Source organism: Arvicola amphibius, chromosome 6 (genome assembly GCF_903992535.2).
Source record: "Arvicola amphibius chromosome 6, mArvAmp1.2, whole genome shotgun sequence".
NCBI classification, from domain to species: domain Eukaryota; kingdom Metazoa; phylum Chordata; class Mammalia; order Rodentia; family Cricetidae; genus Arvicola; species Arvicola amphibius.
Window position 1 is genome coordinate 151262155 of NC_052052.2, and position 24709 is coordinate 151286863.

The 24709-nt window shown below is 38.8% G+C and overlaps 1 protein-coding gene across 5 annotated transcripts in view; it reads right to left on the bottom strand.

Moving 5' to 3' along the window:
- Uimc1 (ubiquitin interaction motif containing 1) overlaps nucleotides 1–24709 on the bottom strand; it is a 77250-nt gene continuing 52541 nt past the window's right edge. For 3 of the 5 annotated variants that reach the window (XM_038332692.2, XM_038332695.2, XM_038332691.2), the window contains 5 exons: nucleotides 11138–11216; nucleotides 6865–7042; nucleotides 2712–2775; nucleotides 1483–1525; nucleotides 1–450 (listed from right to left, as the gene is read on the bottom strand). In XM_038332692.2, coding sequence (XP_038188620.1) covers nucleotides 252–450; nucleotides 1483–1525; nucleotides 2712–2775; nucleotides 6865–7042; nucleotides 11138–11216 — 563 coding nt within the window. In that variant the 3' untranslated portion in view covers nucleotides 1–251. Of the gene's footprint in view, nucleotides 451–1482; nucleotides 1526–2711; nucleotides 2776–4114; nucleotides 4834–6864; nucleotides 7043–11137; nucleotides 11217–24709 lie in introns of those variants that run through there. The other 2 variants (XM_038332694.1, XM_038332693.1) reach the window with 2 other exon arrangements.

A 24709-nucleotide genomic window follows, 5' to 3' on the forward strand; every position in this document is an offset into this window, starting at 1 on the left:
TTTCATACAAACATAGATAAATATATTTAAATTTTAACTATAAGTAAATTCAAACAGAATGCTGTAAAACAGGATACTATTCACAATTGTCTCGATGTATCTTATAAAACATAAAAATCAGGATGCTGAGTGGGTGCTGGTGGTAAAAACAACAGGGTCAAAACTCTTACAACAAACTAGGGACCACTATAATTAATGAACATGACCAACCCAACAATAATGATTCCAGTCAACTTCCAGTCCAAAGAAATTCAAGATTTTCTCCTCCTTCTTCTGCCTGATTTGGTCCGTGACCGAAAAGTAAATTGGTCTTTAAAGTCCACTAAGCAATTTGTGGCTTCTGAAACAGGAACAAAAGACTTGATGGGAGACTCATTTAAGTTGAGCTGTGAGAGGGAACTCTGCATCTCTCTGCTGCAGCTAGCCTCTTCCACCTCTGGTGAAGGTATCCTAGACAGAAAGAAAAACTCAAGTGAGACATATTACATGTGTGTATGTCCAGCTCTTTAAAATTTTTTATGTGCAAAGGTGTCTGCATTTAAGTTTGTATACCACATGTATGCCTGGTGTCCTTCAAGGACAGAGGAGGGTGCTGGATCTCCTAGGATGGGAATTACAGATGGTTGTGAGCCACCATGCAGATGTTAGGAATTGAGCCTGGGTCCTCTGAAAGAGCAGCCAGTGCTCTTAAGCACTGAGCTATCTCTCTAGCTCCCAGCCTTTATTGAAAACAAAACAAAACAAACAAACCAAACAAACAAAAAAAAACTATGTAGACCCAGTTGGCCATGAACTCAGAAATCAAGTCTGCCTCTGTCTTTGTCCCACTATGCCTGGTTTCAAGTTCAATATGAAGCTGGTAAGCAACAAGTATGAACTACGCACTCTAGTGGAGCCTTTAAATTACATTAATATACTAACTTGCGTAATATTCTAGCCATGTAAGTTGTATCATTCTGCTTTCACAGATGAAGATACTGGGTAATTCACATAACCTAAAGCCATGGAGACATGGAGAGACTGTGGAGTCAGATCAAAATTCCTAAATCTGCTAGAATTCAGGTTTAGATGGGAACTGAAAAGAAGAAAGGCCGGGCAGTGGTGGTTCACACCTTTAATCCCAGTACTTGGGAGTTAGAGGCAGGTGGATCTCTGTGAGTTTGAGGCCAGCCTGGTCTATAGAGGGAATTCCAGGACAGCTAAGGCTGTTGTTACACAGAGAAACCATGTTAAAAAAAAAAAAAAAAAAGGAAGGAAGAAGAAGAAAAGGAGTAACATAACCCTACTTACTTTAACATCAATACAGCTATCCAACCAATTCTTAACCCAGATATAACAGGATCATCAAGTTAAATAATTGTGTTAGTTCTACAGTGATTTCTATTTTAGTATCTTAATTATCAATCTACACAGAGAACCTAGCATTAGGCTCACACTTGCCAGGGCTGTTGACAGATAGATTCAGTGCATACTCTAACTTACTTGAAGGTTCTTGCTTCTGAAGACGTGTTTTTTTTCTCTACACCTGGAGAGATAAAAGTACTAACATTAGCAGTCATAGCCTCTCAATGCCTGCTGCTTTTCATCAAGCCTATTCAAGTAGTTCAGATCTCCAACCCTTCGACCAATGGAATGTGAGCATTAGCATCCAACAGGCTCAGCTGCAGTAAATACTTCTGAATGAATCATTTCTGAATAGACCTACTTCAGACCTAGACTCAGGCAATAAGGGCTGCCAGGGGAAATCTGCCACCTGAGAGATTCACAACCTGGTGATCTAGAAGCAAGATGTATGACAAGTATAAGACGGGTTCTTTTTTGTTTTGTTTTGTTTTTTCGAGACAGGGTTTCTCTCTGTAGCTTTGGAACCTGTCCTGGAACTAGCTCTTGTAGGCCAGGCTGGCCTCGAACTCAGATCCACCTGCTTCTGCCTCCCAATTGCTGGGATTAAAGATGTGCATCACCACTGCCTAGCAAGACAGGCTCTTTTTACAGTCATTACAAAGCAAAACAGATTTGCTTGGTAGTAATAAACTATTATAACTAGACAGTAAGCAAAAAGTTACTGTTCAATTTGTATTTGGTAAAATTTAACAATAGCAACTAAAAGGAACAATAGTAGCAATAGCATCTAACATCCAGCAAAAGTCTATTAATGCCAGGGAATACATATATAGTGCTTTACTAGATATAATCTTTGTAATCTCTAAAGTTAGAATTACTAATGCTCCTGATAAAGCTACTCTAATGCTCCCTAAATACTAGAGAAGCAAAGAGGAATTACTTCCTACAATTTCTTAGGAGTTAAATTGGGAGACTAAGCTAAAGGTAATGTATGAATGGTTTACAAACATTCAGAAGAGGCAGTGATGTCTGCATGTGTGGTTTTCCATGACTATTCCTTTAGAAGATCTATTTTCTGGCATGAGTTACAATTTGGAACCACTCCCCAGTTTAACAGGCAGTCTTAACTCTAGATGTTATGAAGGATTAGGTGTTATAAAGGATTATATTAAACCCATGTTGGGAAAGACAGGATATCTCTTCATCCTTCCTGGGGATGAGACAGCCTAGATTAAATTTCCAAGGCTGGCTGATTGGCTCCAAAAGAATTCACTCACAATCCCCAACAATCAGCTGAAGGTTAGGAGTTACTATCTTCACTGGAAGGCCTAGAAAGAAACCCATAAAATTGGTCTTGGAGTTTTCACCTGTGGTCTTGTGCTCAGACTGTTCCAAGAGACTGAGCAGTCGGCCTTGACTGTGGTCTTTGTCCTGTGATAGAGAAAATGATAGACGGATTAATTAATTCGTGGCAAGATTTACAGCACAGCTGACTTAGTGCTGTGGAATGAGCTCCTGGGCACTGCGAAGATGTGTCACTCTGTTTTAGTACAAAGTTGAATGGCCAATAGCTAGGCAAAATTTCCAGACAGAAAGAATGCTGGGAAAAAGAAGGCGGAGATGCCAGAAGATGCAAAGCGAGCAGGATGGGCAGTATGGAGATAAGATAAAGCCATGAGGCAAAAAGTAAATTAATAGAAATGGATTAATTTAAGTTATAAGAGCTACTTAGAAACAAGCTTAAGTCAAGGCCAAGCTTTCACAATGAATATAAGTCTCTGTGTCGTTTTTTTGTGAGCTGGCGGCCCAAAGAAAAGCCCGACTACAATTTAGCCTAGATCTTTCCCAGAAGAGAAATATGGTGGCACAGCTGGCACTAGGCTAGTCTTTTGCTTTATAATAAATGAGAGTAGAGGAAAAGAACAGCAAACTGTAATGAAGGTGTTTAAGCACCATATCAGGAACACAGCTTTCCAGGAGTGGTGCACACCCTTAACCCCGGGGATCAGCATGTAGAAGCAGGTAGATCTCTGTAAGTTCAAGGGCATCCTGGCCTAAATATCAAGTTCCAGGTCAGTCAAGGCCTCACAGGGAGACCCTGTAAGAAAGAATGAAAGAAGAAAAAGAAAAAGGGAGGGAAGGAAAAGAAAGGGAGAGGAAAGGAGATTCAAGGATGGCTTCAGCATCAAATCAAATCAGCCCACAAACTACACTAAAGAAGAACTTTTGAGCTGGAGGGGTGGCTCAGTAGTTAAGAACATGCTGTTCTTTCAGAGGACTGGAGGTCAATCCCCAGTACCCACATGATAGCTCACAACTGCCTATAATTCTAGTTCCAAGGAATCCTAGGCCTCTGGCATCCTAGGTCAATGGACTCATGTGATCATACCCCCCCCACACACACACACTTTATATATATGAATAACTAAAATTAATAAAAGTAAATCTTAACAAAAAAGGACAGCTTCTGCCCTATGTTACATTTGAGATTTTTAAAAACAAAAACAAACAAAAATCAGTTTCAAGACAACTTCTATAGGCAGTAATGACAAGATAACTAAACTGGTGGCTTAATGATGAAGAGCACTGGCCAGTCTTCCACAGGACCCAGGTTCAATTCCTAGCACCCACATTATGGCTCACTATTCTAACTCCAGTTTCAGGGGACCTGATGTCCTCTTCTGAATTTCTTTTTTAAAAAATATATTTATTTATTATGTATACAATATTCTGTCTGTGTGTATGTCTGCAGGCCAGAAGAGGGCACCAGACCTCATTACAGATGGTTGTGAGCCACCATGTGGTTATCGGACCTCAGGACCTTTGAAAGAGCAGGCAATGCTCTTAACCACTGAGCCATCTCTCCAGCCCTCTTCTGAACTTCTTAGGCACCAGCTACACATATGGTACACAGAGAGACATACATGTGTATGAAACACTCATACACATAAAATAAAAAGTTTTAAGTATAAAAAATTTTAAAAGATAAATAAATTGGCTCTTTGGTATAAATAAGCACTCACCTATAAAACTCAACTCCAAAAATCACCTGATTTAGGGGCCAGAGAGGTAGTAGCACTTGCTACTCTTCAGAGGACCCAGGTTTGATTCCCTGCACTCACATGGCAGCTCACAGCCTTCTGTAATCTAGTTCTACAGGATCCAACATTCTCTTCTGGCCTCTGAGGCACTAGGCACACAAGTGGTACACAGACATACATTCAAACAAAACACCCATGAACATAAAATAAAAAATTTTAAAAATCCTCTGATTCATAGAGATGTCACTTCCTTCTGACATGAAGATCAGTTTGGGTTACCTGCCCAGCTGTCTAAGTGGTTGGTATGCTAACAGTTCTTGAACACACTGTTGCTGCTTTATGTTGGTCACTAAACCAAGACTTGCCTTTCCTGATCTCTCATCACAAGACCCAGAAAGTCTTAGATCCATTTTCCCACAGACCAGGAGCCATCTGTAGTTTCTCAAGTCTAGACACAGAAGAGATTCAGAAGTTATTTCACATGTGTTCCTAGCAGTGTGGACATGAATTCCCTACATTTTCTGAAAAGCAATTCATTGTAATATTTCAAAAGACACTGGAATATTGACTTACACTTCAATAAATAACTGGTAGTCCAAGGATGGGTTAATGGTATTTTTCCCCATTTTTAAATTGTTGTTATTCTGTTTTGTTTATATTGTTTTACTGGAGTTTTGTTGCAGTTTCTGTTTTTTAGATAGGGTCTCACTACCTAGCTCAAGTTCATCTAAACTCACTATGTACCCAGGACTGGCCTTAAACTCTCATACCTCCAGAGCGCTGGGGTTACAGGAGTTTGCCTATACCAGCCCTTAGACTGTTTTAAATAGTCATAAATATAGAAGGATTAGGGGAAAAAAACAACATTTCAGTAATAAGATGATGTTAAGTGGCCATCTATATGACACAAACATTGATAATAATAATTTTTGCAGGTTGGAAAGCAGGTGTTAGAGGTAGTGGTAGGGCTTAGAATTGCTATGTAGAGCAGGATGTCCTCAAACTTATCATGATCCTCCTCTCTCTGCTTCATTACTGGTGGATTATAGCTATGCTCCACCATACCCAGCTAATAGTAATGTTTCAAAAGTCTAAAAATAAACCCAGAGAGATGTTTATAATATACAGTAGAGCTTCTTACTCCACTTGGGACCCCTTCTCACCTGAGAAACTTTTATATACTGGTAAATAAAATCAATAAAACAAATCAAACTTTTATTGATAATAAATCATAATGAAAATTATTTAAGAACAACTCTTTGGAATATATGTAATTTTACCATTTACTAAAGATAAAAGCTAATGTGCATACTAAAAAAATAGATGTGCTTGTGGTATGGTTTTAGTTTTTGATGTTTTGGTTTTTGAGATAGGGTCTCATTTAACCCAAGTTGACCTTGAACTTGTTATATATCTGGGAATGACTTTGAACTCTGATTCTCCTGTTTCTACCTCCCAAGTGCTAGAATTATAAGTGTATTCACCATGCTCAGTACTATAGGGTGCAAAACTTCGTTCATGCTAGGCACAATCATTCTACATTCTAAGCCAAACCTTCAGCCATACTTGTTTATTTTTACAAAAACCCTGGCTGAATATCTAACACTGCAAAACGCAGAGTGTGTTCAATGCTTCTCAGAGTTGACATATATTTTGATTTTATTATCATCAGTGCCGAGAATACGTCTTCACATAAATATATATTACAAACTGACAGGTACATGCTAAGGGTCATTTTAGAAAGTGTTGGAAATTTCTGTCTTAATCCCAAGCCAAAATTCATTATAAATTTTTTAAACAACCCACATTAGCAATTCAAATAGCAATTAAAAAAAACCATTCTCACAAAATACAGACCAAAAATACACTAATTTGGGGATAGGATGTCATAAAAGTGGTTGCTGTTAAAAATGAGGACCTGACTTTGGGTCCCAACACAAATTTAAGAAGCTGGCATGGTCCCAAGCACCTTTGCCCCTAGCATGAGGGTTGGGGTAGATAAAGGTAGATTCCCAGAGCTAACTGGCTAGCCAGTCTAGCTAATCAATGAAAAGCAGGTTCAGTGAGAAACCTGTCTCAAAGGATAAGTTGGGCACCTGACATAAATATAGGTATTTGCAAGTAACCATTATGTTTTTATAAGAGTAGAAACTTCACATGTACTGTAAAAAGCATAGCAAGTAAAACTGCCATAGTCTTGGATGTGCGTGAAGGAGTTTCAGGTAGCATTCTTAATCTGCAAGCCCCAAGTCTAGTGAGATCCTGTCTCAAAATGAATGGATGACGCCTCCTGCAGAACAACACCCAAGTCTGACCTCTGGCCTCCATACATAAATGCACACATATGTATGCATACATATACACAAACACCTATCCTTACAAGCATAAATCCTGTATTAGTATAAATAGGAAAGAGGAGGAGGGAGAGAAAGGAGGGAAGATAGGGAGAACAGAATTGCAGCTTTTCCTAAGCACATACCTTTGCCTTCCTCAGCCGTTGCTCCTGTTTGCCTTCCACAGCTGCACACACTCTGGTTCTCTTACCCACTTCAGTTCCATCTCCTCTGTCTCCCTTTGCAAGCTGGAGACAGGCCTCTACATGACACTCATACTCTCCAAGTGGGACCAGGGACTTACAGAGATAACACTTCTCCTTCCTGGGTGATCAGAAGAGGGGTGGGGAGATGGGAGGGAAGGCAGTTTTAAGATCTGCTTTTGCCTCTGGGTTCTTGGAATGTTTCAAATTGTCTTTTTACATCTAAAAATGTCTGCAGAGGAGACTTGTCAACCAATGTAGATTCACTCAGTGGGATCACCAATAAAATTAACCCTATGCCAATCATAAAAACTAAGTGATTAGCAGTTTTCCCTGGCTGTTTCTCTGTACCCTGCTGTTGCAGCAGTGGGATGGTAATGAAATCAGCTCTACTAACTATCTCAAACAATGCTGATTGCTCCTCAGACATAAAACAGTCTGTCAAACTCTTCTGAAATTAAGTGTAATCGTTTCTCCAAAGAGAAGTTAAAATTTCAACAGAAAAGGAAGCACCAAAAGCATTAAATCAACAGTGAGAGTTTTACCATAGTGGATGCATTTGTTTGATTAGTAAATCAAATCTATCTATATGCTAACTTCCTTAACTTTATAACCTGACATATCAACTAGAAAGTTACTAAAACATGTGGGTCTGCTAGAAGTTTTTGCACTAACATAGTTACTGTCATCTTTTTTTATAACAGAACCATTTAGAGAAAGGAAAGTGTGTGTTCTTGCTGTGGAATTGGTAAAGAATACTTATTAACTACTTTCTCCGTGGTCAGTACCTTTCAACATGATTTCTCAATTAATTCTTCAGTCCCAATAGGAAAGAACTATTCTACACAAGGGTGTCACAGCTAATAAATATCAGAACTCATAGCTGATTCAGAAGTTCATCTTAAACTTCCTTTTCTGACCATTACTGTTTAGTAACTATGATGAGATTAACTCTATGGAAGATTTTCTCTAAAGGAAAATAAAATAAAAAATTAATTTATTTCTCTAAAGAAATAAAATTTCTCAAGCTATTCAATTACCTGGAAGAATACAAGTAAAACTCTACCTTATGAGAAAAGTTAGACTAGTATATCTTCAAAGTTTATCAACTAATGCAAAAAGCACTATTAACTCTTATTATTAGATTAGTACAAAAGTAATTTTGTTTTCTGCACTGTTGAAATTTGTCATTTGATTATGAAATACACTCTTAAATATATGTAGTTATGATATACATCATTTTAATGCACATTTTTCACTTTATGGTTCTTTGCTGTTTTTTTACTTGCTGTTTATATTTATTTATTTTATAAATTTATATTTATATTTTACTTGCTGTTCATTTTATAATATGGAAATGGTGTGAAACAATTTTTTAAAGATTTATTTATTACGTATACAGTGTTCTGCCTTTGTGTCTGCCTGCAGGCCAGAAGAGGATACCAGATCTCATTATGGATGGTTGTGAGCCACCATATGGTTGCAGGGAATCGAACTCAGGACCTCAAGAAGAGCAGCCAGTGCTCTTAAATACTGAGCCATTTCTCTACCTCTGTGAAACAAAAATTTGAGTTTTCTTATTTGGCAAAATAGATGGTAAAATAGCTGAGGCAATTTGCAACATCAATAGGTCTTTGGCCCAGGAACTAATAATGAACATATAGTACAGAGGTGGCTCAAGAGCCTTCAAGATGAAGAGCTTAGTGGGTGGCTACAGGAAGTTGATAATGAGCAGCAAAGAGCACTCACTGAAGCAGATTCTCTTATTTGACTTGAGAAGTTGCCTCGATGTGAATGAACCATGCAAGTTGTTCAAGTATTTGATGCAAATTGAAGGTGAAAAGGTTTGGTAAGTGGGTGTCTCATTAAATCGGAAAAAAGAAAAGAAAATTTAAGTTGCTCTGAGCTGTTAGTCCTCGTATTCTACAGAACAACAAACCATTTCTTACTAAGACTGTGATATGCAACCAAAAGTGAACTGTGTCCGACAACTAGTGATGACCAGTTCAGTAGCTGGACCAAGAAGCTCCAAAGCTTCTAACTTCCCAAAGCCAAACTTGTACCAAAACAAGGTCAGGGATAACTGTTTAGTGGTCTGCTGTTGGTCTGATCCACTTCAGCTTCTGAATTCAGGGAGACCATTATGTCTGAGATTTGTGTTCAGCAAATGAATGAGATGCAGCACTGAGAACTGTGATGCCTGCAGCCAGCACTGGTCAACAGAAAAAGCCCGAATACACCGTTAGGACACCAAACTGCATAGGTACAACTAACATTTCAAAAATTGAACAAATTAGGCTACAAAATTCTGTTTTATTTACCTGACCTCCTACCAATCAAGTACCACTTCTTCAAGCATCTTGACATTTTTTTTTTTTTTTTAAAGAAAAACGTTGTAGGAACTCCTTCAGCCAATACCCTTTAAGATACTCACTTTGGGTGTGGTCTCATGTACTATAAGTGCAGATAAAAATTGCGCACAGACCCCTTTTTTCTGCTGGATTTTGTTCCAGTTCCCAGTGTACACAGAGGACTGTAGATGGCTACCCTTATTGTGAGTTTATCCCTAAATATATAAACCTTTGTTATACTCATTCCAGGTTACTGTGAAACTCTTTGATACTAGTACAGAAAATGCTTTATAATCAGAAGAATACAGAAAATGCTTTATATGGGGATCAGCAAGCTGGCTCAATGGATAAAAGGTACATGTCACCAAGCCTGATGACCTGAGTTTATTCCCTGGAACCCATATGGTAGAAGAGGAATCAACTCCTACAAGTTGTCCACTGACCTCCACAAATAATGCATTAAATGTACTGGGGAGGTGGTGGGGAGGAGAAGAAAGATACTTTCTAAGAGTTCTTCATATCCTGAAGCATGAAATTTTACACTACAGAAATAAACATTTTTCATTGGTAAAAAATACACTGACTGTAATGGTTCCTATTTTGATTAATAAAGTATGGTTGAATCTAGTCATGATTTAGAATTTATGGTCTGAAACAACAACTCCTTTGAACTAACCTAATATATGAGAGACAGCAGCACTACAGGAAGACCCAAACATTTAAAGTCAGGCAGACTTTTGACTTTGTTACTGTTCACATGACTTAGTTACCTATAATTTACCTTTACTTGAAAAAAGAGAGAGAGAGAGAGAGAGAGAGAGAGAGAGAGAGAGAGAGAGAGAGAGGAAGGAGAGAAAGGAAGAAAGAAAGAACGAACGAACGAGAGAGAAAGAAAGAAAGAAAGAAAGAAAGAAAGAACGAGAGAGAGAGAGAGAGAGAGAGAGAGAGGAAGGAAGGAAGGAAGGAAGGAAGGAAGGAAGGAAGGAAGGAAGGAAGGAAGGAAGGAAGAAAGAAAATGAAAAGGGGCTGAGGGCAGTTCAGTGACTAATTGCTTAGCACATACAAGATCCTGGATTCAATTCCCAGTACTGGAAGGGGTAGGAGGAGAAAACAATTATGCTACTCCATTATTTATTATATAGTAAATGAAGTATCTACAATGATGACTGGCATATGATAGCAGGTGTTCATTACACAACTAATATTTTGAGTGCTATCTCAGATATATCTTATTAGATGCTGAACATAAACAAAAACGAAAATAAGTGTGGGCACCTTAACAGCTTATCAAAGAACACAGAGATTTTAAAACAAACTGAAGCAATATGAGGAATACAGCCCAAGACATCTATATTAAAGCAAGATCACAGAGAAGAAAAATAGGAAAAAGTTGTTTGTTAGTACTAAGTTACAGCTAAATAGTACTAGGGAGTCCTCAGGGTTTTTAATGTTTTTAGCACAAAGAAATGATGACTTTGCTTTTAGAAGGCAGCATCTATACCTGGCGCCTTCCTCAGAAAGTGCTTTCTTACTCAAGCTACAACCCACATCCCAAGGAAGTTTTCTATATTGCTCAACCTCCTGCAACTCAACATTGCAAAATGCTCACTGTTTCCCCAAAGCACCAAACATCAATATATAAATTCAAAGAGTACAGAAACCTAAGAGCAATGCAGAAACAGAATCATTAAAGTTGGGAAACATACACTGAAATAAACTAGTAAGAAAAGGAAATTCAGACTTTCAAATGACAAAAGAAGACTAGGAAACCAAAGAAATACATGGTGACAAGAACCAGTCTCTTCACTCGGTCCAAATAATAATGTGTTAGACAAGAATTCAATGAAAGCATTGTGGCTACTTACTTGTTGATGTCCAGGGCAGTCCGTGTAGATGTCTTACTGTGACTTTTGTTCCTGGCCTCTCTTCGTTTCCGAGTTAACACTTTCCCATTAAAAAAAGAAAAGTTAGCAGGCAGTATATTCAAGGTATAAAAGAAAAGACAACATTCATAAAAAGAAACAGTTTAAAACTGTTCTGTGGGGAAGAAGTCCCCTGACTGGAAAACCCAAATAACACTTGTGATCAAAACTGCCAGTCACAAGACATTTCCTGTTTGCCAAACCATGAGATCTAAAAATCTAGTTCTCTCCAAGGAAAGTTTCTGTGAGCTACCTGTACGTGCAGCAATCAAGGAAAGGACATATACATTCCCTCACCATAATTCTGTAAATTATGTAAATAATTCCAGTAAAGTACTCTATGAAATACAGTAATGATAGCTACAGATGAAGACCAACTAACATAAGCCCCAATCTTTACAAATCCTTCTGCGCTCCATTTTATAAGTGAGGAAGATTAGAACAGTAAGCACAGCTGGTCTTTTCCACTACATTAGGATCACCTCTGACTTCTACTGGGTATTAATGGGTTGAGTCAGGCGATATAAATATTTGTCTCTCACCAAAAGATACCTACTTATAAAATCATAGTTCATCTTAATGACCTTGCAGGTTATTTAATCAAATGTTTTCTAGTCTTTGCCATAACAAAAACTAAACATTTATCTTCAAAGCAAGCCTTCCTTACACTTAACATATTATACAGAGACTTTAGAAAACTTCTATTAGTTCATGAAATAATGTAGCTTATTAATTACTTGAATCTGCAGCTTGTATAATGCCTGGGTTATACCAGGTATTGCATAATACCAATTAGGTTCCAGTTAAGTACTTGCTATACAAACCTGAATTTGATCCCTAGCACCCATGTAAAAAACAAAATATGGTCAGGTGTAGTGGCACACACCTTTAATCCCAGCATTTGGGAAACAGAGGCAGGTGTATCTTTGTGAGTTCGAGGCCAGTCTGATTTATAGAGCAAGTTCCAGGACAGCCAGGGCTACAGAGAAACCCTAATACCTGAGCTGGAGTCCCAGAATCTTTCAAAGGATCCACACTGTGGATGAGAGACCTGACTTCCACTAGCTGCCTGCCCTCTGATCACCATGTGTGCTAGGATGCTCATTCTCTCCCTGACTCCATTCAAACCATGCACACATACTACTCATATATTAAGTCCCAAAGTACATATAACATGGTAAAACATATATAAAGGTCTTCTGATTTACTCAGAGGGTGTGTCTAAGCTGATTAATCATGCAACTAATTTAACCAGAGATTTGTATCAAGGCTGCCTTCTCTCACCTTGAGTCACAAAAGGATTTTTCTCATCAGAAGATTTTCTTAAAATCTTAAAAAAAAAAACCTTGTTCTCTCAGGTGCAAGCCTCAATAATTTTATTTTATTGATAAGCTATAACTCAAAACATTCATGCTGATAGTTCCTAAATATAAGTCCTTTCATGCTTCCTCTTCCTCCCCCCCCCCCCCACAAAACACCCCAGATACATGAGTCCATTTAATAATGAGCACATTTTAAAAGCTTAGAGGTCTCAAACTTGTAAATTACTCCCCTGGAACATTATTTAAGGTCTGACAGACTCCAAAGCCAGGACTGCAATGCTAAAGACCCCTGTCTCTACTCAGGCTGTAGTAATTTCAAGTTTAGAAATGAGCATGCTTGGGGTTGGAGAAATAGCTCAACAATTAAGAGCACTGGCTGCTCTTCCAGAGGAACCAGTTCAATTCCCAGCACCCACATGGCAGCTCACAGCTGTCTGTAACTTCCAGTTCCAGGGCTTCTGACATCCTGGCATGGACATACATACACATAAAATAAAAATAAATTTAGAAAAAAAAGAAATGAGCGTGCCTATTGTTTGCTTCACAGTGGTCCTGGGATTGAACTTAGAGCCTTATGAATGCAAGACAAAAACTCTACCATTATGTGACATTCTTACTTTCCTTCTTAAGAGCTACATTCCAATGTTCAACTCTTGACCTTGCTGTTAGTTAACCCTGTACCTAGTTTGCTCAATATCTTTCCTCATAAAGTCAAATATATTCATATAAATATAGTCTTATCAATACTACCACCCTAAAGAAAAGAGTTTGTACCTTGATAACACACATTCCATCTATTTCAATATGAAAGTCAAGCACTATTAAATGTTTTTAAAACCCTCAATCATGCAGTGAACAATCTAGAGGCTGCAGAAAAAGTAACTGACCTAATTCCTACTAGTCTGTACAGTTACAATTCAGTCGGTTTTGTTGTTGTCGTGGGGGAAGGGTTGTTGTCTTTTTTGTTTGTTTGTTTGAGACAGGGTCTCACTCTGATGTACTGTAACTCACTATATAGACCAGGCTGAGATCTGCCTGCCTCTGCCTCCAACTGTTAGGACTAAAGGCATGGATCCCCATGCCCAGCCCTCAATCATTTCCTTGACAGCTTAAATTTTTGTTTAAGCACCTTGCCACAGAGTTTTATTATCTGTCTTTTTTTAAATTATATTTATCCCTTTATTTGTGTATGCATGCATATGCACCGGCAAATATGTGTGAGTATATTTGTGCGGTGGCATGCATGTGAAAATCAAAAGTGCTTTGTGGGAGCTGGTTCTTTTCTACCATGTGGGTCCTTAGGCTTCTTCACAGCAGCACACTTACCCACTGGGCCGTCTCACTGACATTATGTTTTAGTCAGGGTCTCTGCTGCTGTGAAGAGACGCCGTGACACAACAACTCTCATAAAGGAAAACATTTAACTGGGGCTGCCTTACAGTTTCAGGTTTAGCCCATTATTGCCATGGAGAGAAACATGGCAGCATGCAGGCAGACATGGTACTGAAGAGGTAAGCAACAAAAAGTGAACTGTGTGCCGGATGTAGTTTCAAAACCCACCCTCACAGTGATACATTTCCTCCAACAAGGCCACACCTAATAGTGCCACACCTATGGGTCAAACATTCAAACAAAGGAGTCTATGGAGGTCATGCCTATTCAAATCACCACACGCTATATTTAAAACTTAAAATAACGTATTTGTTTTTGTAATAGCAGAAACTGAAATCAGGGTTTATGTATGTTAGGCAAGTGGTCCTTCACTAACTGCACTCCTAGACCTTTATTTCTTTCAATTTCAAGACAAGCTCTCATTAAGTTGCTCAGGCAAGCTGACCTTGAACTTAACTCTGTGGTCCATGAAGGTCTTGAACTTGTGATCTTGATCCCTCAGCATTCTGAGTAGCTGAGGTTACATTCTTAGATCACCATTTCTGACCAGAATTTTAAAGTAATACTTATCTTCTGACTGGTGAATTATAGTTTAGGAATCCACTTTGATACAATCTTAACTTATCAGACTGTATGGACCAATATATTTTCTAAAAGCACTATTTATAACAATGAAACCTAAACAAGCCAATGTTCAAAAACAGGATTAAATAATGCAAGAATACAAAAGAAATAACATAATACGCCAAAATATTAAACTGGTGAGCCAGGATTTGGGAAAGTTTTTCCCATTATACTATTTTTTAATTAATTAGGTTTTTCAAGATAGGGTTTCTCTGTGTAACAGCACTAGTCGTCCTGGAACTACCTCAAACTCACAGAGATCCACCTGCCTCTGCCTCTTGAGTGCTGGGATTAAAGGCATGGGTTACACCATCACCCAGCACCAGCTAATCTTAAAACTAAAAAGACAACTAAATAGTATATGCCTCAAGTTTAATTTGATATGAAATTTACAATATCATCTACGAAACACTTGAAAAAAACCAAAAACACCTGAGGTAAATCTGACCAAGTCTCAAATCCAATTAGTAGTTTCTAGAAACTATACCCTAGAACAGAGAAACATGCTAAAGTGCAAACAGCAAAATACAGGAAGAAAAAAATGTGGCTTTTTTTCCCCCTCCTTGTTTTGTTTGGAAACAGGGTCTCAAGCATCCCAGGTTGGCCTCAAGCTCACTAAGTTTGAGACTGACCTTGAACTTCTGATTCCAGGGTGGAAGTTCTAAAACATAATTAACTTAACAAATGAAGTACAATGGAAAAGGGGGAGAGCTAGTGAGAATTCAGAAGATACTTAAAAAGTTATCAACCAAATCTAATGTATAACCTCTAGGTCCTGGATGACTGTTATGACAATAATGATATTGATATCAAAACAGCAAATTACAAATGTAGCTCTTTTTCTTTTCCCTCTTTTTTTCTTTCTTTCTTGAGATAAGTTTTTAATATGTTACCCTGGCTGGCCTGGAACTCTCTATATAGACCAGGCTGCATTTCTGCCTGCTTCTGCATCTCAAGTGCTGGTTTAGAAGCATGCGCTACCACGCTGCGTCTGGGGCTGTATTTTTATTAATATCACTGAACACTGAAGTATCTGTAGATGAAAAACTATGCTGGAAAACTACTTCAAAATACTTTAGTGGAGAAGGGGGTGAAAAATCAGAGTAAGTATAAAAATAGATTGGTCTTATGTTGATAATTACTGAAATTGGGAGATGTGTTTATAAGAATTTGTTATAGCCCAGCACTCGGGAGGCAGAGGCAGATAGATCTCTGTGAGTTCAAGGCCAGTCTGGTCTACAAAGGGAGTACCAGGATAACTAGAGCTGTTATACAGAGAAACCCTGTCTCCAAAAAACAAAACAACAACAAAAAGGGGAAAAAGGAAGAAAGGAAGGAAGGGAGGGAGGGTGGGTAAGGGGAGAAGAAAGGAACAGAGAGGAGAGGAAGGGAGGAAGAAAAAGAAGGGAAGAAGGGAGGAGAGAGGAAGGGAGGGAGGAGAGGAAGAAAAGGGAACATATCAAACTAGTACACATTTAAAAATAAAACATTAAATCAAAAAATAAATCCATAAGCCCATGCAATATTAAAAAGTAATAGTAAAGGGGGAGGGAAAAGTCTTTACAGAAGAATGTCAGCTAATCAATGCAGAAGTGGCAGGATCACAAAAACCATCATTACCACAGTGATAAACAATTTAAGTAACATTATCAGTGGGTACTAAATCCTCCACAATCACATGGGAAAAAGGAACCAAGCTGTTCTCTCTCCTCACACTTGCACTGAGGTAGTTAGTGGCCCTTTCTCTCCCTAGTAAATAAATGTAACATAAAAAAAAATTTAAATCATGGTGAACACTATTTTGGAATGGAATACTTATTTATATAGCCTCAACATCATAAAAAGTGTGACTAGATCCTAAAGTAAAACAGTTTTACCTGCAGATACTCCTTTTGTACATAATACTTTTGAGTATTAACTCAGGTATTAAAAGAGCTATTTTATTTTTCAAGAAGGGATGGAATAAGCACATCTGGACAAAGAAAATTGATAAAAGAAGTTTTGAGACCTGGATGCTGTGTTGTGATTCTCACTTGGAGGGAGGAGGGAAGCTCACGAAGCTGAGAGGCACAAAATGCTCAAAAATGTATAGGACTTATAAGGCCCTCCCAGAGGTTAGGTAAATAGTAAACAAGGTAAAACAGCCAACAAGTTGAGTAGGGAGCTCCAGGGATGAGGGTTCTGAGTGATCATCCATTTTCCTGTAAAATGTTATATGATACGACTGCCTGAGAGTCACTCATGCCCATATTTAGTAACTCTCAAACTCACTGGCTCACCAAACTAGACTTGAGTGGGGTCATTTCTTTGGTCTGCTGTTGGTATCCTAGCTGGGGTAAAAAGATGCTTACTTACATCTCTCGTAGAAAAGTCACACAGCACTGACTCTTCAATATCAAAACACAATGAATAGGAATAACTACAAAAGTCAACATTCAAAACAAGATGAGAAGAACAAAGATGCTTGAGATCCTAAGTGGATATGCTGCAGTCAGACAACTATGTATTTTGTGTGTGTGTGTGTATACACACATACATACATACAAACACACACACATACATTTGAAGCAGGGTCTCATGTAGCCCATCTTCAATCTCTCTATGTAGTCAAGGATAACTCTGAACTATTGTTCCTCCTGCTTCTACCTCCCAAGTACCAGTTATTACAGGTATATACCTGGCCAATCATTCCATATCAAACACCAACTTTAAACTATATAGTGGCACAAGCCTATAATCCTAGCACTCAGAAAGCTGAGGCAGGAAGACTGCCACAGGTTCAAGGCCAGCCGGGCTTCAAACCTGCAGTCTTCCTGCCTCTGCCTACACACTCGGCTAAGATGTATCTTAACACTTGCACCTAGAAAGCACAATATAGAAAACAGAAATAAACATACAAATAGCTTTCAAAGCTGAAAAAAACCTCCCATGACAAACTCCCATTAGCTTGTTACATGTGTCATTCTCCTATTGCCTTCCACAATGCCCACACTGCCGTATTTAATTGTTGCTCTTTTCTGCACAAGTTTTATGTGTTTGTATTTAAGTGATCTATGTTATATTAGTGCCCTTTTCTTCTAAGTCTTCAATCACATTTTCCTCTGAAACAACACAGAATCTTCTTTGTGAGGCTCTATGAGTATTTTTAGCATTGTATTACAGCTATTTATGTGCACTTCTTAGCATGATTTCCATGAGATCAGAGCCTATTTCTTATTTGTGTATCTCCCCACATCACCCTGTCTCCTAAATCCACACTTTTTTTCTATTAAATCTATCCCATAAAGTGAAACTGTTAACCCTTTAGAACAAGTCTAATAGCAATATAGCTAATCTAATCATTCTGGGTACTACAAACACCACACTAATACAAAAAGATAGGAGAGCTTTACAAATGACATTCGGATCAGTAACTAGCAGGTATCTAAAACAGAAAAGGTCCAACTTTGTCTAACTTGAGAAGTGAATCTTACTTAGAGATGCTAAGGCCTTACTGATTTATGCTAACATTACCCAAGTCAAGCCTGTTCTAAGCCTCAGTCCTTTATCACCAAAGCATATCATAAAAAAGATCTCTACCTCCTTCAGTGCATCCCCATCTATTCATCATTATTTTTCGAGATATCCATGAAAAGAAAAAAACACTAAGCAGTATCATGACTCTATGCTATAACCCTCTACCTAGACAAAAAGTAAATATAGTTAATGCCTAGAGCCTCCTAGTTGCTGCTATTATGTATTTCTTTTTTAAAAAAAATATTTTATTTATTTATTTATTTATTATACAATATTCTGTCTGCAGATGGCTGTGAGCCACCATGTGGTTGCTGGGAATTGAACTCAGGACCTTTGGAAAAGCAGGCAATGCTCTTAACCTCTGAGCCATCTCTCCAGCCCCTATTATGTATTTCTTATTAACTTATTACTATTTGTTTTGTTTTATGAGACAGGGTCTATGTACCTGGATATCCTGGAACTCTCTATGTAGACCAGACTGGCCTTGAACTCAGAGATCTACCTGCCTCCATCTCCCGAGTGTTGGGATTAAAGGTGTGTACCACTACTTCTAATTTAACTTATTCTTACCACTTTGACTCTTGGCCTTGATGACCATCTTCCCCTTACTTATACCCAACTGACAGCTTATCTACTTATTAGAAACACAAGCCCTAGAAATAATACTAGACATGAAGAAGTAATTTATAATTGCAGCTAGCATTTATAAAATATCTAGGCATAATGCTTTATATATCTACCCAAAGACATTATAAAGTGTCTCAGATTCTCATGACCCTACTGTTGGACTAATTTTATAAATGAGGAACCTGATTCTAAAAGAGGTAAATATTAGTCAACTGGCAAACATTACATCTATTCTATCATTCTGCCCAAAACAAAATGTTAACTGTTCCCCCACTGTACCCCTGTCCCCCATTCTAATAATCTACTGTCCTACAGCAACCTGAGTGATCCTTAAAATTGCTACCCTCTGTTTAAACATTCATTCTTGGCTCAAGTCTTTCCCCCGCACAGGAAAAATCTCTGGGCCTTTTGTACTCAGCAGCTAATGCCAAGTACTGCTTCTAAGACTACTGTTCTCCAAGGACTAAGGAGAGGATTTGGGATTGCCTGTGTAGCTAAAAAGCTGTCTCATTTTTGCTGATTTATCCCTCCCAGATCTGTCTAGTGGCATTTGATAATTTAAGGTACTGTTAACTTATTACTTCATGACATTTATGAAGTTTCCTTCTAAAATACAGACAGGTGTACCTCTTTAACAGACTTCATAGTCTAGGGCTAACAGGTTTCAGGTGTATCTTCAGAGGTTCAGAGTTTCCAATTCCCTTTAATTGTCTTATGTTAACCTCACCTAGTTTCAAGCACATTTTACAATAAGGACATAAAAGAAGGAAGTTTTTGCTCTTTGCCTGCTTGTCCTTGCCTTGCTAGCACTGAAATAAGAGCCTACTTCTTTGGGATTCCAGTATATACTGAAGACCAGCTGAGCCAATCAGTTTTGTTGTCTGAGCAAGTAATGGATCTTGGGCTTCCATTCACTGCCAGCCATGGTTGAATTAGATGAACTTCAGCCTATAAGGCATTCCACAAAATCCCCTTTATATATAGATTCACTCTATACCTTCTATTATTACTCCAGGGATCTCTGACTAACACACTTTCTCACTTTAAAACTCCCTCACTTCTTTTAGGTCTCTACGCAAATGCCAACCTTCTTTTTCATATTTTTCTTTATGTAAAAGAATTATTGCCTGAATGTATGCATGTGACTTCAGAGATCAGAAGACAGTGTTAAGACACACTGTCTAAAACTGGAGTTAGATGGTTATAAGTCATCTTATATGGGCACTGGGAATTAAACACAAGTCCTCTATGTACCATGAATTCTAGTTGATCTTAGTAATTAAAAACTCAGAGTCAGATATTAGAGAGTGAAAGCTGAGAGATTAGAGAAGCAATGCAGCCAGGCACCAGAGAGTTCTCTATCGGGGGCCTTGAGTACCAGCCTCAGTACCCACTCTGGGCTCAGAACTGGGTGTCTATGACAAGTGAGGATCTGAGGGCAAAAAAATTAACTCAAGTACATTACCCCTGCATCTTCTCTATTTTTCATGCAAAGGGAGAAAGTGAAGTGAAGGGAGCACAGAGGAGAGGAAGAGTAAGGGGAAGAATAAGGAGAAGGAGGAGAGTAAGGGGAAGAAGTAGCAAGGAGAAGAGTAAGGGGAAAATAAGGTATGAAGTGATCTCCTCAAGGTTTCTAGTTTTTACAGACACAGATGGAAAATTCCATAGTCAAGGACAATGATAATATGCACATCAAAATCACAAAGAGGGCAGGTAGAATCTGACAAGCAATACTCCAGAACAGGTAGCCAGGCCCAGGAAAGAGCTAGCATTCAAGGGGAAGTACCTGACATTCCAAACCGCCTGATAAAGTTACCCAACATTCCTGCATCCTGGATTCACCCATTCTCATCTAATCTCTTTGGGTGACAACCAGTTTTGGGGACGCCCATATTTGTTTGTTAGCAAAGGTGGGGCATGCTGCCTTCCTGCTCAGTGCCTGTCTTCTATAGAAATTTCCATGTTGTCTGTTAGCAAGTAATTTTGTGGGATTGACTCTATGTAAATTTGACTGTTAGAACAAAGAGTGGGTGTTATCAGTCTAAGGTCTCGTGGTGTGGGGGAATGGAGCAAGGTCATTCTGTTGACTGTGCAAGAGTCACACTGCTGAGGTGTTTTGGGAATGAACCCCATTTTGAAGGGAAGAATCATGGCTTCACAAGGTTTTTACAAATATGACAGTAACTTTTCCAAAAGACAAGTATTTTTGCAGCTCTAGAAAACAGGTTGTCGCATAAGTTGTACACTTGTGGGTCTGCCTTTATGAATCTATCAGCTGTGCATTTACTGTCTAGTCTTGTGGGCTCCAACAGTTCTCACCTCTACCAATGCTCAGACTGAAAGGGCGAGCCTGTCCTCAGACTGCCTCCTCAGACTGCATCTTCAAACTCAGACTGCACTGAGCTCCGTCTCCTCTCACCTAATATTCCTCTCTCCACCTCCCTAGTGCTGGGATTAAAGGTGTGGGATCCCAAATACTTTGTGTGAGATCTGTTTCTCTTTTAGACAGATTTAATCCTGTGTAGCCCAGGGTAGACATAAACTCAAAGATCTCTCTGCCACATTTCCCCCGTCCTGGGATTAAAGGTGTGTGTGCCACCACTCCCTGGCCTCTAGTGGCTTAGCTCTGCACCCTGGTCTTCAGGCAAGCTTTGTTTGTTAAAATACAAAGTATCACTACACTTCTGAAAGAACAGCAGATGTTCCTAACTGCTGAGCTACCTCTCCAGCCCCAAATGCCACCATCTTAAATGGGACCTTCCTGACAACTGTTTTAAATTGTTACATCAAATGCCGGGCGGTGGTGGCGCACGCCTTTAATTCCAGCACTCGGGAGGCAGAGGCAGGCGGATCTCTGTGAGTTCGAGGCCAGCCTGGTCTACAAGAGCTAGTTCCAGGACAGGCTCTAAAAAAGCTGCAGAGAAACCCTGTCTCGGAAAAAAAAAAAAAAAAAAAAAAAAAAAAAAGGAAAAAAAAAATAAATTGTTACATCAGTACTCTCTATTCCCTTCTTGTGCTTTGTACTTTTTTTCTCCTAAAATATTTATCACCAGTCTAGAGAGACAGTTTAGGCAGTTAAATGCCACACAAGTATAAGAACATGAGTTTAATCCCCAGAACACATAAAACGTTGAGCATGATGGTATATGCTTGTAATCCTAGCACTAGGGAGGTGGAGACAGGCGGACTCCTGGAGCTCACTGGCGAACCAGTCTAGCCTTAACCATCAAGCCCCAGAGAGAGACCTTGTCTCAAAAAACAAAGTAGATGGCTCCCAAGGATAATACTTGAGGATGACTTATGGCCTCTATACATATGCACACACATGTACATATACATATGCACATCCACACAAAATAAATTTTAAGAATTTATTACCACTTGACGTCTTGCTTCCTTACTTTTTGTTTCTGGTTTATCTTCTATCACTGGATTGTACACTCCATGAGAGTAGTGATTTTTTATATTAATTTAATGTATCTGATATACATTATTGTTAAATAAGTAAGTAGGGAGCTTTATTTTTTCCTAAGTGTTTACATAAAAATGATCTTCAATGTATTTTCCAGAAAATAAATATAAAGGCAGCTTGCTTTTGTTCTAGTCTGGATCAACATAGTGAGTCTTATCTCCTACAAACAATCCTTTTAAAGAACATTTTATTTTTTATAGTTCTGATCAGATAGCCATGTCACTAAAATAACTGAGCACACAAGTCAGTTTAAGCACAGTGTAGTATTATAATCAAATAAAACTTACAGCAAAGTTAATCAGACAGATCTTTAATGACATGCATAACTGTTATTATACTGCACGGTAACTAGGCATAAATGGTAGACATTCCATGTAAATGATGCTAATTACTATTCCTGTTACACAGCCAAACCAAGCATATCTAGGATTAGCATCAGAGAGAAACAGAAAGGAGGGAGAAACCTTGATACTTAACTCTGAGAGGTAAGAACGTTCTTCCTCTGCTCCCCAGGAATTAGACAAATTGTCTCCAGGCTCCATTATGTGGCTTATTCCCATTTTCAAGATGGGAAACTTTTCCTTACAGTATGAGAAGCCTGCTATCCAAGATTTAGAAATTATGTTGAGAGGAACAAAAAACAATCACTAATTTCCATCTCTAAGGAAGATGTGGGCACAGGCAAATTGATGGAAACTAAGCCAAGGATCAAGAAAAGGCCACACACACTAGTAAGTGTTTCACATAATTTTTCACTTCCCCAACGTACCTAAATCCTGAAATTGTTCCCAAGAAAAAACAGGAGTGAGAAGACTGTGGGATGGCTCCAGTGAGAATTCCCTGTAGACGGAGGCTGTTTATTCATTTCTGGGCCTCCCAGACCCGAAATACTCACACAGAAACTATATTAACTGCAATACTGTTTGTTTGTTCAATAGCTTAAGTGTATTTCTAGCTAGCTCTTACATTTAAATTAACCCTGTTATTTTTTATTTACCATGAGGCTCATGGTTTACTGGTACCAGCGCGTGGGTGTCTTTCTCCTCCAGCAGCTACATGGTGTCTCCCTGTCTCCTCCTCTACCTGCTTAGAATACCTGCCTTTCCCTATTCTGCAATGCAATAGGCCCAAAGCAGCTTCTTTATTAACCAGTGGTATTCATAGCATACACATCAATTCCCTGCTCCAAAGTCTCCTACAATGCCAGCTTTCACAAAGCAGGCTAAACCCCAGCCTATCTAAGTTATGGTAAGTCACTGTCCTTCTCTCCCCCACTGCACTCATTTGCAGGGATATTCACTTAGGTATATACAAGCCATGCACTCTAAACAACTGCAATTACTTTCCTGAGTAAAAATTTACTTTCCCAAATAAGTTCACAAACCTCTCAGGAGCAGAAATCTGTTTTAAAACTTCTCTGGTAACCCACATAAAGGCTTACCACAAAATTTTTTAAAAGCGTGTTCTGGGGCATGGTGATTAAAAGTGTTTGCTGAACAATCATAAAAGCAGAATTTGTATCCTAGAATACATGCAGGAAGCTGGGCATCCCACACAAACCTGTAACCCCACCTCTGAGCAGAGTGAAGACAAGAGGATCAGTGGAGCTTGCTCAAGTCTAGTCTAGCTGAGAAAATGTGAGCCCCACGTTCAGAGAGACCCTGCCCCAAGGAACAGATGGAAAATATTAGAGGAGAACACTCAATGTCCTCTTCTAGCCTCTGCACATGTGGGATCCAGGGGTCAGAATTAGATCATCAGGTTTGGTGCCTTGACCCATGGAGCCATTTCACCTGCTTGAGCTCTCTGACATATATGACATGGGTAGTAAGCAGAGAAATCCAGCAGAATACTAGTCTACTCCAGTCATCTTTTAGGATGAGCACTTCCTGAGCCTTTTAGGGTCACAGATGCCTGGGCTGCCAAATCATATATAACCATTGTGGATGAGCCAAGTGGTCCTTTCTGGCAATTTTAACTTATAAAACACTTTACTAATATACAATTTCAGATTTAGATACATCTAAGTTTTAAAAATCAAGTGGCATTAAGAAGGTTGCAACACTTCTAATTACCTAAGGCTTACATTTCATTTGAATGGTAGATCATGGAGCTCTAGCTATGCTAACACTAATTAATTTAAAGGTTAAAATCATAGACAGAAAGGCAGATTCTGGATAGTAAATTAAGGGATATGATTAACAAGAATATTTTCTTGGAGGCCGGCGGTAGTGGCGCACGCCTTTAATCCCAGCACTCGGGAGGCAGAGGCAGGCGGATCTTTTGAGTTCGAGGACAGCTTGGTCTACAAGAGCTAGTTCCAGGACAGGCTCTAGAAACTACAGGGAAACCCTGTCTCGAAAAACCAAATTCTTGGTCAACATCTCACACTGTATCAAAACTATGGCTTTGAAGGGTTACCAGTAGTTTTGGCTTAACCCAGCAAAGATATACGGGACAGAAATATAAATTAGGGATAGTTTTAACAGCTGTCTCTAAGTAGAATGTCTACCAATATAAACCACAAGACATTTCTTTTAAATAAAAAATGGACTACGCTAG